The sequence below is a fragment of the Hyposmocoma kahamanoa genome, unplaced genomic scaffold (assembly GCF_003589595.1).
Source record: "Hyposmocoma kahamanoa isolate Upper Pololo Valley unplaced genomic scaffold, ASM358959v1 210, whole genome shotgun sequence".
NCBI lineage: Eukaryota > Metazoa > Arthropoda > Insecta > Lepidoptera > Cosmopterigidae > Hyposmocoma > Hyposmocoma kahamanoa.
In genome coordinates, this window is record NW_020653731.1 from 13529145 (window position 1) to 13545786 (window position 16642).

General features: G+C 34.8%; 1 protein-coding gene across 1 annotated transcript; it reads right to left on the reverse strand.

Annotated features, from left to right (window-relative positions):
- Nucleotides 1-325: 325 nt before the first annotated feature.
- On the reverse strand, nt 326-9805 carry LOC113227458 (phenoloxidase-activating enzyme-like). The gene is made up of 5 exons (XM_026460392.1): nt 9748-9805; nt 4855-5017; nt 3982-4199; nt 3182-3324; nt 326-841 (listed from the first exon to the last, which is right to left on the reverse strand). Exons 1-5 carry the CDS (start codon nt 9794-9796, stop codon nt 590-592), a joined length of 825 nt encoding a protein of 274 aa, XP_026316177.1. The 5' UTR covers nt 9797-9805; the 3' UTR covers nt 326-589.
- Nucleotides 9806-16642: the final 6837 nt, after the last annotated feature.

Genomic DNA, 16642 nt, shown 5'->3' on the forward strand with positions numbered 1-16642 from the left:
TGCCGGTATAAATATAAGCAAATTTTAGTTTATAATCATTCACTTTTCATCACTCTTGGAATCACTTGTCTTGTTTTGTAAGTCAGATCGACATTTTTATTTGAATATACAGTCCACTTTAAATTAAGGAGTTTTATTATCGAAGGAAGAATAAAGCAGAGGATCGAAGAGCGTCGTTCCTGAACACCGTCTGTATTTATTATTCCGAAATTGGTAACGATAATTTTTGCAACGGTATATGAATAAAATTCGTATTATATGTATATACATTTTTTCAATAAAACTCAAGATTAGTCAATAAATTTTATTAACTTTAAATCAACTTGAAAGCTTATGTATTAAAACACAAAATGCTTTGATCTTACCTCCACCATAATTTCCATCTGTTTGTTATATAAAATATGGATGATATTAAAATTTAAAAAAATTTAAATAATATATATTCCTCTTTTCCACGTTAATCCACTATATAAATTCTATGTTGCTCTATTCCAACACGCAATTTAATAGAATTGCATAGCGGATTACATTAGAAAAGGAAAATTTTCCAAACAGTCTTAGAAAGACTAGAAAATCTCAGTCTGAAATCTTAGGATTCAATATTCTGATGGATCCAAGAATTATACTCGTACACATACGTATAAACAGAAGGTAAATCGTCATTCCCACATATTGGTCCAAAGCTGTCTAACCCTATAAGTTCAAAGACCTTGTTAGGGTTCTCCCACACGAGAGGACTACCTCCTTCTGCTGTACAGGCAGGATTGATTTCCTTTCCAGCAGCGCAAATTTGACCCTGCCAGAGTTGGGTTCTGTGGTTGCTGTATATGGCTTGGCATTCCTGTAAAATATGGGCAAGGTTTACGAATTGGCTATATTATTATAATAATACAGCTTGGTAAAGAAAACTGTGCAAGTTCAATATACATAGGAGTTAAAAAAAAACTTTGAAGTCATTATAATCGTGCCGGTCTGTAAAAATGTCTCTCATGGACAGAATGGGGTTTGCGTTCACAAAACCGAGTAGGTGCCTACCGAGGTCCCAAGTCTCTAATTTTCTTGAACCCACTGTAGTCATTGTAATTCAATTACGACTCCACAGATATTATATTGCAATTATGACAGTATTAGATAGCAGGTGAATCTCAAATGGTATTCAATCATTTAATCATTAACGATCGTGTTGCCTTAATAACTAAAACTATTATGGAGATTATTATGCATAAGTTAATTTTTTATTTATTTGTATTCAGGTTACAAAGATCCATAAATACATACCTTATAGACTAGCATAGATAATAATACAATAAAACACTCATATAATATATACCTTAAGGACTAACATACATACAATATAATTAAAATAAATTATTAATTTTAATTTTCAATTTGTATATTTGTGACGTCCACTGTGTTCCGTGCCGCACGAATCATCGCCGAATCCACTGAAAATCAGCGTCGTACCACACTTTCAGTGAGACGGCAATAGCTGAGTGGATGGCGGATTCAGTGGCTGCACAGCACACATCCTGTCTCCCTTATCTTTCTTTCTTCTATTTTTTATGTTTTTGTTTTGTTTGTAAATTGTATGTGTGCTGTGCTTTACATTGAATAAATAATTTCTATTTCTATTTCTATAAAACATTTTTTCTAAATAATTTCGCTTCAAGGATTCGTGTGGCGCAATCTGGTGTCAGGTAACCGACCGCGGAATTGCCGATACATGACACCCTTCGGCCAAAATTCTTCTTCATGAACTCTTCCTTCAATTTTTGTCTCGTTTGATCAGCAATTTGAATTTAATTTGAAAAATGTATGTTTTATGTTAAATAATTAGTAGACTACGCCATTGGCGTGCAATCCACTCGCCATTGAACGGCAGAATACCAAAAAAATGCTACTGCAGTTTAGTAATAAGTAGGTCGGTGGCTAGCCACTGGCAACTACCCTTTGACTCACTGTCTTTGATACCTGTAATAGATTACTATTACCTATGGTATGTATAGTACATATCTTATGTTCCTGTCACGTCTAGTTTTTGAGGTATCGGCCGATATAATTTTTAACTATCTTGATTTTACGCAGTGAAAGGTTCACGAACGCTATTAATGTGATATTAGTATCTTTGTGATAAAATATCTGAGAGCGTAATTATTTAGTTTTACAACATGAACACTTAAAAAAGTGGTATTTGCGAGTACAAAAATTAAACCAAACCATGATTTTTTCACGTGTGAACAGTACACAAGTCGCAAGGAATAAAATTATACGAAAAATTAGTAAAATTTTGGACAAATTACATATTAATCTTTTGTCTTGGCAGAATAGAAATAGAACATTCATGACTTTTACACTAAGCGACACTGTGGCGTGAACGTAGTAATTATTACAACGATTACAAGGTGACCTCGGTGGCTCAACGGCTTGCACTGAGGGTGCAGAATGAGATGGTTTCGGGTTAGACAGTAGGATCAACTTGGGAAATTAACTTATCTAAATTGGTTGTGGTTTGGGTGTCCTGGGTGTTCAGAATGAATTCCGTTGCTCTGGTACTCTCAGTACAGGGAGCTGCTGAGACCAGGATATTGGTATGGTTATCTAGCACCCTATTGTTATCATAATTATCATGGACGTCACTAAAGGTTGTAGTAAAAGGTTTTTTGAGTAATTAGAGTAATCACAGATACAAAAATGTGGCACCCTTTGTAGATAATTTGTTACACGCATAGGCAAAAATAATGGGATGCTGAATCTCGTTAAAAATCAATTTTGTCTACTCCCTATTTTCTTATTCGCTTCGAATCTTGGGAGCCTTTAGTAATGAACAGAAAGAGAGGTTTCATCTGGGCCTAACAGGGTTTGAAAAGGCTTAAGGAATGGTAAAAAGGTAGTTGGAATGTAGCGAAATCGGTGATTACTGCAGACGTCTAAAGCGAGTAAATTAGTCTCAATACAAAAGTAAAAGTTCATTTAAAATTTAAAATTTTTAAATTTAAAAAGAGATCATTTAAAATTAGCAGACTTGGGACTCAGTTTAGCGAAATATCTCGTGAGCACAAACAGAACAACCAAGCACGAATTAACGTTTAAAGTTTCAAATTTCTTCTACCAGGCATCGAAACGGTAAAAATGACTATATATTATTTTGTAATTGACAATGGAGCTGTCAAATAATACTTACAGAAAGTGGCACAAACGGTATTTTCACATGCACTTTTAATGTCCCCGATTTTCTAAGGCCCCAACCTGTTTCGATCAGCAGCTGGCCGGAAGGTATAGATAAAGTTATGTCGGATGTAGGTAAGCTGATTGGACGGATAAAGTCTGAAATCAGAATATGTTTTTGTTAAATGTTTGAGAAATAGAAACTCTCTCAGGCGCAATCAAAGATGTAGTAAAAGGGGACGTGTAACTTAAGCATAAGGTTATAAGTTTAATTCTTAGCGTAGCCCAGCTTGTTGGTTTTTCGGCATAGGCTTCTCCTGAAATTGTCACCACGACTGGTCTAGCTCTGCTTGCATTTATCGAGTCACACTGTCTTCACTGGGTAATACCTTGTTGGTAGTAGAGTCAGTAATTGTGATAGCCGGACATCTGCCGTGGATTAACTTCAGCTACAGAACGTTTACCATGACTGCTCTGTAGCCAGGAAAAGCGTGTCCGGCGGGAACTAGGTCTCTTGGTTTTGTTATGATGGCCACGCTTGACAAGTTGGCGATTGCATATTGGATGCCAGTACATCCGAGGACGCTTTTCCGAGTACAATTTTTTAACATAGATGATTAAATGTAATACGTCTTAAAGTTGAAAGAAAACCTCGTAATTCGTCAAAGATAAGTAAGACTCGAGGGCATGTTACGTCTCACGGATGTTAAATTATGGCCTAAAGTTTTCTTTTAGTTGGATATCTCCTGTCACACTGAGATGCATTTCATTCAGGTTAGAAGTTGTTTATAAAATTAAGTATTCTTATTAGCTTACCGGAATCAGTAGGCGCTGATTTACTCATGCGTATCAAAGCAATATCATGTTTCCTAGTCTTCCTATCATTATTGTTGTAATCCGGATGTGAGATGACTTTTTCTATAGGTATCACGACAGCGCCTTCAGTACAATCAGAGCCGCCTCCGTTGATAGTTACACAGTCTGGCTGGTCTACCTCGTTTGATAGGTCGAATTCACCTAGGCGCACGTTGCGGCTGGAATAGAGTAAATGCAAATTTTATAATCCGAGTTACAAACGTACAATAGGAACCACTTGGTAATTAAGCAACAATTAATAAACGAGGTAAATTAAAAACAAGTAATCGAATAAAGGATTTGAAGCAAGGATGTAACAAAGGGGCGAGCACTTTTACAACCAAAGTAGTTATAGAAAATGAGCTATTTTTAAGAGGGAGCGTAAAAATACGTAGTGACAATTCTCGATCATGCATAAATATAATTAATTATCTAATTTTTGACCTAATAACCTGTAGTATTTCGAGGATGAATCGAAAAAATGTGAAAATTAGAGGTCATTTCGTGATTTTTCTCTATCGAGGAAACTTTATTGTTTTATGTTTCTGATTAGTGTCTATGCTTGAATGTATTGTGTAGTTCCTCATACAATATTTTATTTTTAACTTTAAAGTGGATATATCCCTCTAAAATCAAATCGAAGATTAGGAAATTTTCCTCTGCTCCCTCTTAACGAATTGTCCAGCAGTCCACTGCTAATATTTCTTGGAATTAGACTTGAAGGCAGTGTGATGTGAAAAGGAAAATAGACTCTCAAAGTCAATTCTTAGCGATGTGGAAGTAACACAGAAGATTACCTATAACTAAAATTTTAGCATGAAAATAGTTACTTACGGAGGTTTAGCCTTAACATGGGGTCCAACGACACAATGCGCAGCTGTGAGCACATATCGATCGCTGATGAGAGCCCCTCCGCAATAAATTCTGATCTTGTTGTCATCCTGGTACTCGATTAGGGCTGCCCAAGGGTATTGGTCTATATCTGTTATTTCGCCGCCTGAAATAAGACTCTTATTATACTGAAAGTTGAGCCGTTTGATGCTGCGTTGTAGGTACTACGTAAAAATAAGAACGACAGGCCACATGGTGTGTTAAACGGCGCGCTGTCATAGACAGCGGCGTGCGCATCGGACAAGGGCCCAGGAGATGTAGCGGGGAGGGATCAATGCGAAACGCACAACGTCTTTTTCGCCCAACTTTACATTCATAAAGCTTTTTGACTCCCTAAGTAAGCCGCTTATTACACTATCGAGGGTTGTAGGTACGTGTTACTATAATGGCACCATCGAAGTTCGTAATTGCTATTGTTGTTTCTCATCGAAATTTGTGTAAATTTCAAGTAAAACTTTAAAATCCTCGGCCCGTAAATCCTTATTTATACAGGGTGCTTTTGAAATCATTAGCCGTTGAACCTATTAATCTACTCTGCAAAAGAAATATTTTAGAGTAATTTAAATTAGGAATAGTGTAAAACCATTAAAAAAAATAATCTTACCTCTCCTTGATAAAATTTTCGTAAAAATAGAAAAGTGCAGTTTTGAAGTGAAAAACCAATACAGTAATAAGTAAAATGATGTAAATCTATTGGATTAGTGTTCGTGAAGTGTTGTGTGATCAGTTAGCAAATAAAAGAAACAAAACATTTTATTAGTGTTTAGCTCATTATCCCTTGAACAAAATACGCCAATATATAAAAATATTATAGAGAGTGAAATGCCTCTCTACGTAAGTCTCTAAGTCCATCAAACGATGGACTATATTCAGATTCGGTGGACAATGCTGTGATAATATTGGTGATTAGCGTGATAAATTTTGAAATTTCGATTCTCAACGGTCATCGGTTGAAATTATCGGAAATCGGGCTTTGGACTCTCATACTACATCAAATAAAATTGTTAAGCTATCTAGTGGAATCTAGCTAAACTAAGATGTCACATTAATTTTTATCTGGTACCGCTACTGCCTGATCGAGGGCAACACATTACATACGATCTATTGACGAATAACTGCAATACTTTAGAACAAAAAACTATCAACAGGGACAGCAACGATGCAACCGATGCAATCAGGCATCGGAAAATATCTATTTTAGTACAATAAGTGACCAAGAGAGGCAGCACCTACATATTTCTTCCAAAAATGGCTGCTATATGTGTCAAATGTAGAGATCAAATTACCAAAAACCCTAAACTCACTTGCAAACACTGTGAGAAACAGTATCATCTAGACTGTACTACCGTCTCAGAGATGAGATTTCTTAACACATTAACTGGTGCACACAAAGACAATTGGAAGTGTGAAAAATGCTACACTCAAGATTTCGACATAGGAAACTCCGAACAGAGCGAGAATATCACACACCGAAAAATACAAACAGGCATTAATGTATCAATAGATAACTCATTCGCCTCTCTGTCAGTGGAATCAGATGGTGATGAAAAAAGGGAAGATTCGGTACCTGGAGAAACAACTGAGCTAAACCAAAGCCGTCCTGAAATGCGAACTTTAGGTAGTGTCACGGAATTAGCTAGAATGAAAGATAATAATAATAGACTGATTTAGAACTTAAACTGCGAGGAGCAGAACAAGAAATGGAAAATTTATTAGCGGAAAATTATTATCGAGTTCTTAGGTTTTCGCGATTGTTACACATAGGAAATGAAACTATTTTTCCGGATTTAAATCGCGTATATTTGTTTTTTCAAACAAACCGACGTTAAATTTCCGACGACTAACCGACGGAAAATTATTAATTAAAAACATTACTTGACAAAAAGGAATCTAAATCTTCTTGATCTAAATGAAAGAAAGAAAGAAAGAAGAAAGAAAGAAGTTTATTCACTGAATTTGAAACACTACACACACTTATATCTAAAATTACAACTAAATCTAAATCTATCTTAAGCAACTGCAAAGTCTATTGAAGTCAAACCCAATTGGCACCCCAAGTTCGGAAAAAAAATCTGGAAGAAAACTGACTATTAATGTAAATAAAGTAGAACAAATAAAGAAAACCTTAGAAATTGATTCAAGAAAAGATAAGCCTAATGAAAACATGGAAGTCAATACAAGCATTGAAGTTCGAAATTTACAAACTTCCGAGCTTATAGAAGCACAAAAAGAACAACAAAATTCAGCAAGCAGCAAGGTTAAAGAACGGCGAGGTAAACTTTGTATACTAAGTACAAATATACAACATATAATACTTGATTTTGCAGTTGGGAACTTCTAAAATCAAAGAATTTGTCACTTTTTTGGACACAAGTTGGAGTTCTATAACTTCTGAATGGTCTAGAACACAAAATAAAAAAATTCACCTTAGATGATTACTGCGTCATATTCATAGGCCAAGCTGATTTTCACGAAGCTCAACAGCACTGTAAAATAGTGGAATGTATAAGAAATATTTTACAAAAACTGCACCATACTAATATAATTTTATGTATGTCCACGTTCAAATTCGGAAAAGTTTTGATGAATCACAGAATATAATTATTTAATAACCTTTTATGTTATATTTTACGCATGTATTTTTGATTCCAACTCATACCTGGAATATAACAAATCTATGTTTAATTTATTGTAGATACCATACCAACAAATAAATATGGTGTACAAACTATATTGAATAATTTACATGAATATATCGAAAAATGGAGCTCTGATACAGGTCCAATGGGCGCTGGCGAGCTTTTTCGTCAAAAACAAACACAGATAACTACATAACTGTATCAACAATAAAACAACTTATGTGAAGACAATTTGTTAATTTTTAATCAAAACATTCCAGGACTTTGTAATAAATTAGATTTATTAGATATGACTTTTAGGGAATTTAGAGATGTGGGTAGAGAGGTAGATATAATATGTTTTTGTGAAACTTTTGTACCAAAGGGCTCAGAAAGTAATATAAAGTTGAATAATTTCAAGCGAGCAGCCACTTTCTGTAGTAGGAATAGTAGAGGTGGTACATGCATATTAATACAGAAATATCTGGATTACAAGCCTATACCCTTTTTAATAATAATAATAACGCACACACTACTTATACTACTTACTATATTCGATATATATATATATATATATATATATATGTATATATACACATATACCTATATATATATATCGAATCTCTGAACAATCGAAAGCGTATGTTGGTATATTTTTACATAAATTTAATATAAATTATTAAATTTAATATGCTTTTGACTTACCCCACTGAAAAATTCAAAAAGAAAAAGATTGTTATATGCGGTGATTGGAACATCGATATTTTGAAACGAAATTTAGCAGCCAAAGATCTTCTTAGTACCCTACAAACTATAATTTTAGAGCCCATATACTTACTCCAACACGACTAAACTCGTGCATTAACCAAATAGCAACATCAAAACCGGAAATGCTGATATTCATCACCTAGGTCTCTGAGATCTTGAAACTGACAACTTTGAAATGGAAATAAATGAAGCACGATAGAGCGATAGATACAGTGATCAGATGGTTAAATGAGAATGACTTAAACGTAAATATTAGCAAAACTAAATTCATGCAATTCAGATCGCATACTTGTAATCCGTTGCCTATTCAAGTGCACTATAATAAACAAGTGGTAGATGAAGTGGACTATTTTAGTTTCCTGGGAATCAAATTTGACGAACATTTAAAGTGGAAACATCACATTGATCATGTGTGCAATAGGCTGAATAAATTTGTCCTTGGCCTATGTAAGCTAAGACAAACTGTATCTCACGAAGCCGCTATGATTTCTTATCACGGGTACGTCTGCTCTGTATTAAGTTTTGGGCTAGTACTGTGGGGAAACTACGTAGATGTGGGTAGGGCGTTTGTAGTACAAAAGAATTGTATTCGCGCAATTTGCGGCGCAAAACCAGACGACACATGCAAACCCTTGCTCAAAAAACTCGATATACTTTCTCTCGCCAGCATGTATGTTAGAGACATGTGTGTTTGCCAAGACTCACTCTCAACATTTCAAAATACGTGGCGAAATAATTCAACGACAAACTAGAGCTGAAATTATGAATCAATTGTACCAAACTCGCTGTCTTAAAATAATTTATACGAATAACTGCTTCAACATGTGCATCAAGATTTTTAATAATTTACCAAATGACATCAAATTACTACAAGGACGTACTTTTAAACTACAATTGACAAAATGGCTTTTGACACATTGCTTCTATAGGAATAAAGAATATTTCGACTTTACAAATACTAATTAACATTATATTAAAATGTAATTAACCGTAAAATGCAATTAACAATAAATTCCATTACATTTGCACACCGGTCTGCAGGTTGAAATACCTAAATTCCGCCGCAATTCCTTTGGCGGCAAAACAATAAAAAAGCGAATAGATTTTTAAAAGCGTCAAGTCGTGTCACGTGTGGTTACTACCGCATCGACACCACCAATACTCGTTATGTCAGTCCACTTAAGAATAAGAAGCTTAGTTTAATTGGAAGTGAACTCTGGTCCGTTTTGAGACGGATTCAGCCGGTATCCAACAGCAACGGAACAAGATCCGTCAATATGTGGCTTGATGTGCTGCCGTCCATTCATTCACAACGTCCTTATAATTATTAATAATTGATATTGGGACAATACAGTACGAAAGTTTTATTTGTGGCATTATAGTCAAGTTAGCTACCATGTAATAATACCAGTTACGAGCAAGTGTGACGAAAATAGGAGTAAAAACTTACTTCCTTCCACAACGCAAAGATACGAGATCGCCGCAACCGACATTAACATTAACAGATTCATTTTAAACTTCTAATAGAGACAATATAACAATTGAATATGGAATTTCAAGTTATAATTCTTTTTAATTTGTTTTTTAAACGTCTGCCTTGAATAGCGTTCAACCGTACTGTGATGCCTTCTGCCAAAAATAACCGGTAAATAAAGTCGTCGAAGTGGAATATCCGTGGAGTATTTATTAACAGTAATGCTTTATGTATTTTATTTGAATGATCGTTCAACCGGTTTTTGCCTTGTTTGACTAGAGGAAAACTAACAAGAATATTGAATTATATAAATAGTAGATTGTACAACAAGTGCATGAAACGCGTCATTTTACCCGAGACCAGTATATCCACCGGAGCCGCAGGCGAGGGTAGATACTTAAGTCGAGGGTAAAATGGGTTTTATGAACGAGTTATACACTCTGCAATATTACAAATAAACGATTATTTTCTACACGGACACAGACTACATAATGCTCAGCTATATTTTACAAGCTTTTATTTTTTTATGCATTTCTATTTCTTATAACTTATTAGAATTACTATTGCCTACTTTTTTAATTTTGTAATATAACACGGATCAAAAAAATAATAAAACTTTATTTTATAAAGTTCTAGTGTGCGTGGCTGTTGGCGTAATAAGCGTCATTGCCTCGGTCTTAAACGACGATTTTATTTTATGAACTAAAATGGCACTAAAGCATAAAATCCTATTTTATGCAGCCTACACCCAGCATAAATACGAACTTTAAGAGCATGAGAAATGAAAAGTAAATTAACCTTCTTCATCAATTTTTTTTTTAATGTAATATCATGTTGCGGGACTAATAAGTCGTGGACCTGATGGTAAGCTACACACCTGTCCATAAAAGTTGCTATGCCACTCAGAGCTTTAAATCGCAAAAGATCTGAGGGGCACTGCCACTGCGCATGTCATCCTGAGACATAAGTTGACAAGTTCCATTTGCCTGTAATTTCACCAGCACCCTTACCCTTCAAAACCGAAACGCAACAATAGGTAAGGTGGCAGTACTTACCTACCTGGGCGAATTCTTTCACAAGGAGCTCTACTGTTACAAATCCTTTCTGCGAAACATCTCTAGTACCCGTTTTCTCGTTCCGTTTTTTATGGCTTCAATTGACTCAAACCTAGGTTGGCACAACTGGGTTAAAGATATGCATTCATTCTACTTACTTATATTTTGTAAATTTTCAATTTATGGTAAGTAAATCTAATTTGTTCATTCAAAATCTAAATACAATTAAATTCATTTAAGAGGGAGCAGAGGAAAAATTCCTAATCTTCGATTTAATTTTACAGGGGTATATCCACTTTAAAGTTAAAAATAAAATATTGTATGAGTAACTACACGATATGTTCAAGCATAGACACTAATCAGAAACAGTTTCCTCGATAGATAAAAATCACGAAATGACCTCTAATTTTCAAATTTTTTCGATTCATCCTCGAAATGCTACAGGTTATTAGGACAAAAATTAGATAATTAATTATATTTACGCATGATCGAGAACTGTCACTACGGATTTTTTTAATCCCTTTAGTTTTAGAGTTATTCCGTTAAAACAAATTTGGTACTTTTAATGCGCAAAATTCAACATCTCCTGTCGCATATCACGCGAACTTCAGACATATATTTGTCTCACAAATGTGGGCGGAGCCAACGTCAAAACTTTTTTGGCCGGCTCCCTCTTAAAATCTAAATAAATTACATAATTGACGTAATCCGCAATTTGGCCATATATCATTTTTGTGACATATAGGTTAAGAAAATTCTCCAAGAATTCCTTCAAAATATGTCCTACGATGATACAGAGAATTTGATTTGCGTTTTGTTGTTTAATTATTTTTTGTTTATAATTTAATCATATATCCACCTGTATAATTAGTACTTTTTACCTGAAATACTGAATTCTCCTGGTATATGTATTATATTTTACATTGATTCGCATAATTAGTCTTTAGTTATTCATTTGTACAATAAGTTATTCAATAAACAATTTTATTTATTTTGTATTACTTCACCGGTGAAAGCGTCGCCAAACTTGTCTTGGATCTTGCTGCCGTCATTACAGATACTGACGGCGGCGCATGGTCTTTCCCCAGGCACTTCGTCCTCGAGACGAATCCGATCCGTGACGATCCATGTAGCGAACGTTCGTTCGAAGAGCAGGATATGGCAGTCAGAAGAATGGAGTTCTAGTCTCCATTCTTCTATCCCGCGCCTCCGACAAGGGCTTCTTTCGCTTCACCGCGTTACAATTTAGCCGCCTCTCGCGCCCTCTCTAGGCTCGAATGTTCGCGAGATGCTCCATGCGCTCGACGGCAAAATAGCTCTATTCAAAACTTACATCCAATCATTTCACTCGAGTGGTCTGTTGCTGTTGGTTAAGTATAAGAAATGTCTTATAACGCCCTACATGTACAATACAATAAAGAACGCTTTCAAGATGCTGTTGGGTCAGGGATATTCGCAGAAGCTCACATAGATGGCTTCCAAGCGATAATGCGAAAAAAATAGTATCGCTTATGGATCATGTCAGAAATACTCCCAACAGCACCCTGTAAATGGTTGCATGTTTGATGGTCCAATTCTAATGTACTGGGTTGGGTAAACCCAGCCAACCAAACCTGTTTCTATGTAGGTATATTAAATAAATCGTTTTTGTGTTGTACTGTTGTATAATACTTTAAGTGAAAAGTTACTAACAATTTAAGTAAAGGTATGGATCTATGCCTGAAATAAAGAAATTCTATTCTATTTTTTATTGTTTATTAAGATTTGTTATGAAATAGCTCCGCTAGTTTTGTTATTATTATGGATGCAAAGATCAAACACACACAGAAAAATGTTGTCGACCCGCGTGTGACTCGAGCCCACGTCCATTCTGCATTGTAGCACTACTCTAACCATCTGAGCCACGGGTCCAGTAACCGAATCGTCGAAAGTCTCCTGTTTTTTGTTATATAACTTTTTCGGAAAAAAAGGCTGTATGTTCTTAGTATTCAAAATCATAATAATAAAATTTTTTTGGTCTGTATCTCCAGTTAACTGAACATAATATTTTGATTTGGTTCGAAATTATCATGATCATTATTTTCTTTGATAATTATCCGATATATATCCAATTAAAATCCTTGCTGTTACCAATACGCGATGTTGGTATAAAGATATCAAATGATAAATAATGTTTTTAACATAGGTTGTTTCAATATAGCACGAGAATGCTGTGAAGAACACGTTAATTTATTCAAATTATATTCACAACCTGTAAGTACAACTAAAATAAAAATGTGACAATGAGGTGTAGGCATTTTCGCGTCGAACAGGTTGCCCAACTTGGTTACAAAAAGAACTTTCCTAAATTGGTGGGAATTCATCGTTCGGCAAGTAGTAAATCGGATCAACACTGAACCCGGATTTAAAATTTCTTCTGTATTTGATATTCCGAACATGAACAAAATTCGTATATATAAATTTTTCAATAAAACTCGACATTAGTCAATACGTTTTATTTACTTCGAATCGCCTTGAAAGTTCATGTATTAAAAAACACGTAATACTAAATAGAGATAGATAGAGATATATTTATTTGTAAGCATACACGGTAAATTCAGTTTACTGGCATGTAAATGTTAATAGCAAATATTACACAATGTTCGCATTTATTACACATAGTCATATTACTTATATAATAAAAATCATATCGTATTACATTATAAAAGTAAATTTTGTTCATTAAATAACATAATTAAAGAAAAATTGTGATTTAATAAAAAAGAGGAACGCATGTCAAAGCAATAAATATGTAGAGGGTCGCTTCAAAATTTAAATGTCAAAACCTCATTTAAATTATAAAAACAATTTGTCCCAAGCAATTCAAATAGTATTTTCTTAAATCTAGACGTAGGTAACATTTTTATATCCTCAGGCAATACATTATATAATTTAACGCATAGTAGTGTGTATGTGTCGGGCCAAACGATAGGGATACCGGGTTAAAAAAAGGAAAAATTTTTGAAGTAAATAAATAACTATGTTTTTTTGGCAAAAATACATATCTCGAATATATATAAAGAAGGAAGGGACAATATTCTTAGTTTTTTAAATAAGGGTTTACAGCTATCTCGCTTACCAGCACCACACATCGCCTTTACGCTCCTCTTCTGTAAGATAAAAGCTCGACTTATGTGAACAGAGTTACCCCAGACGACAATTCCATACCGCAGAGTCGAACACACATAACCGTGGTAGGCCATCAAAGCAGTTTTCTGGTTAAAAATGTTTTTTAACCGGTAAATTGCGTACACAAATTTGTTGATTTTTTCACAAACTAATTCAACGTGTTCTGTCCAGGTCAAATGTGTGGCATGATGCCAAGAAACTTCGTTGTGGTTGACTCTACTATGGGACTATTCTTGTGTGCTTTGGAGAGTTTTGCAGGATTTTTATTGTGATTTACTTTATATAATTGTAGAAACGTAGTTTTTGATAAGTTTATTCGAAGGTTGTTCCAACCAATTTACTACTCGTTTGATAGTTGCGTTTATTTCGAATTCTAAATCAATCTAATTCCAAACAAATCGAATTCTAGTTTCAATGACACTTTGCGCCAGATTTGGTTATACCTCCACCATAATTTCTATAGTGGAGGTATAGTAGTTAAAACTACTATTTTTTAATTTTTAAACGACTTAATTGAATATTTAGTGAAACATCGAACAACGTCATATCAACTGAATGTGCCTGTTCTCACATTTTGGAACATCGTGCCGTAATAAAGTACATTGTTAAAAAGGAAAAAAAACGTCGAGACTTCGGTTCTTCAGGATTCTAGGCCTTCATACACAATGGTTAAAAAATGGGTTTGTTTATTTTGACGAACACTTTTTCTGCTAACGAAGGCATTTTGCTAATAGATTACTTGCCTAAGGGAACTACGATGAATGGGTTAGTGTTATGCAAATTTATTGGCTCAGGTTCGTGAGACTATTGCCCAGAAGAGATGTGGGAAGTTAGCGCGTGGAGTGACTTTTACAGGACAACGCGCCCGTTCATACGACGCACATTACGCGGCAGGCCTTAAAAGACATCATCGGCTTCTTAGAAATAAACCATCCTCCTTACGGTCTGGACCGTGGAAAAAAGGACTTCCGGGGACAAAGATTTTTAGATGACAGGGAATTGATAGCCGCCGTAGATCGTCATTTTGAAGACAAAGTTAAAGAATATTTTTTTCTTTTTATAACACCTTATGGCCGCGGACTTCCACGTTAATTCACTACATAAATTTTACGTCACTCTATTCCAACACGCAGTTTTATAGACATTCTTAGAAGATTAAAGTGGAATAAAAGAATTTTCAAACCGTCTTAGAAGGATGTCGTGAGTGTTGTGTGTCGACAACCCTACTGACAACGGATGTCGGATGTAGGTAAGCTGATTGGACGAATAAAGTCTGAAATGACAAAATTTGGTTGTTATAAATATTTGAGAAATTGAAACCTGCTATCAGACATCGTCAAAGACGTAGTTAATCAAGAATGATTTTGGTCACAGCATAGTTGCAAATGGAGTAGTTGTGGTTTAGCTGGTTAACGTGTAACTTATAAGCAGTATTTAATTGATAAATATTTTTATAACATAAATGATTATATGAACACGAGATAGATTTAGGGCCCAATTATAATTGTTTTTATATCTAGTAAGATTACATAAGATTACAGATGTATTTGACTAATTTATGTTATTATTGACTTTCATTCAATTTTGACATGCGCATATTTTATGGAGGCTTAGAAATGTAAATTATGTTAATGTTAAGTTTGACATTAATATGATTTTACGCTTTATTTTTGACATTGTTAATTTTTACTAATTTTTATTATATTTTTTCTTTGCATGTTTACTAGTTTTTGACAGTTTTTAATTATAATATTTTGTACATTATGCGACCACCACTAATTATATTTGTATGTATCGACGAAACTGGATGTAGTAGCACTGTTAATGTATTGAACTGATCTGATCTCTGATCTTTATCTTTATCTTATCTTTAAGCTTAAGATTATAAATTCAATATTTAGCACACCCAAGTCTATTACTTTATCAAATTATGTTCAACTTATTATTGTCATCATCATTTTTCTGTCGAACGACATCCAAGGCAGAGGTTTCCCCCCCTTTTTTTTTTTTTTCCTGTAATCGTCACCTCGACCGGTCTTGCGCTGCTTGCAGCCAGCTTTCCCGCTACCGTCAATAGGTCATCGGTCCTCCTTGTGGGTGGCAGGGTCGGTTGTCGTAAGTTGTGGTAGCCGGACCTCTGCCGTGAATTAACTTTAGCACCTCTTGCCCCGCCGTTACCATGACAGCTAGTGTAGCTAGGAATAGCGGGGTCACTGGGGACTAGAGGTCTTGTTTTCGCCTTAATTTGGGGTTCATCTCACTATGATCGCATTTCACATAGGTTAGAAGTTGTAAATAATTATTCTTATATTATACTTACATAATAATTATTCTTATTAGCTTACCGGAATCAGATGCTGATTTACTCATGCGTATCAAAGTAATAGCTAGTTTCTTCCTATCATGAGGGTCTTCCATCCATCCAGCCATCAGTACAATCAGAAGCGCCTCAGTTCAAAGTTATATAGTCGGGCTAGTCTACCTCGTCCGTTGTATTTGCCTAGACGCACGTTGCGGCTAGAATAGAGTAGATGCAAACTTTATAATCAGAGTTATAAACGTACAATGGAGATCCTTAGTAATTAATCAAAAATTAGCAAACGACGATCAGTAGATTTAAAACAAGCAATCGAATTAAAGATTTATAG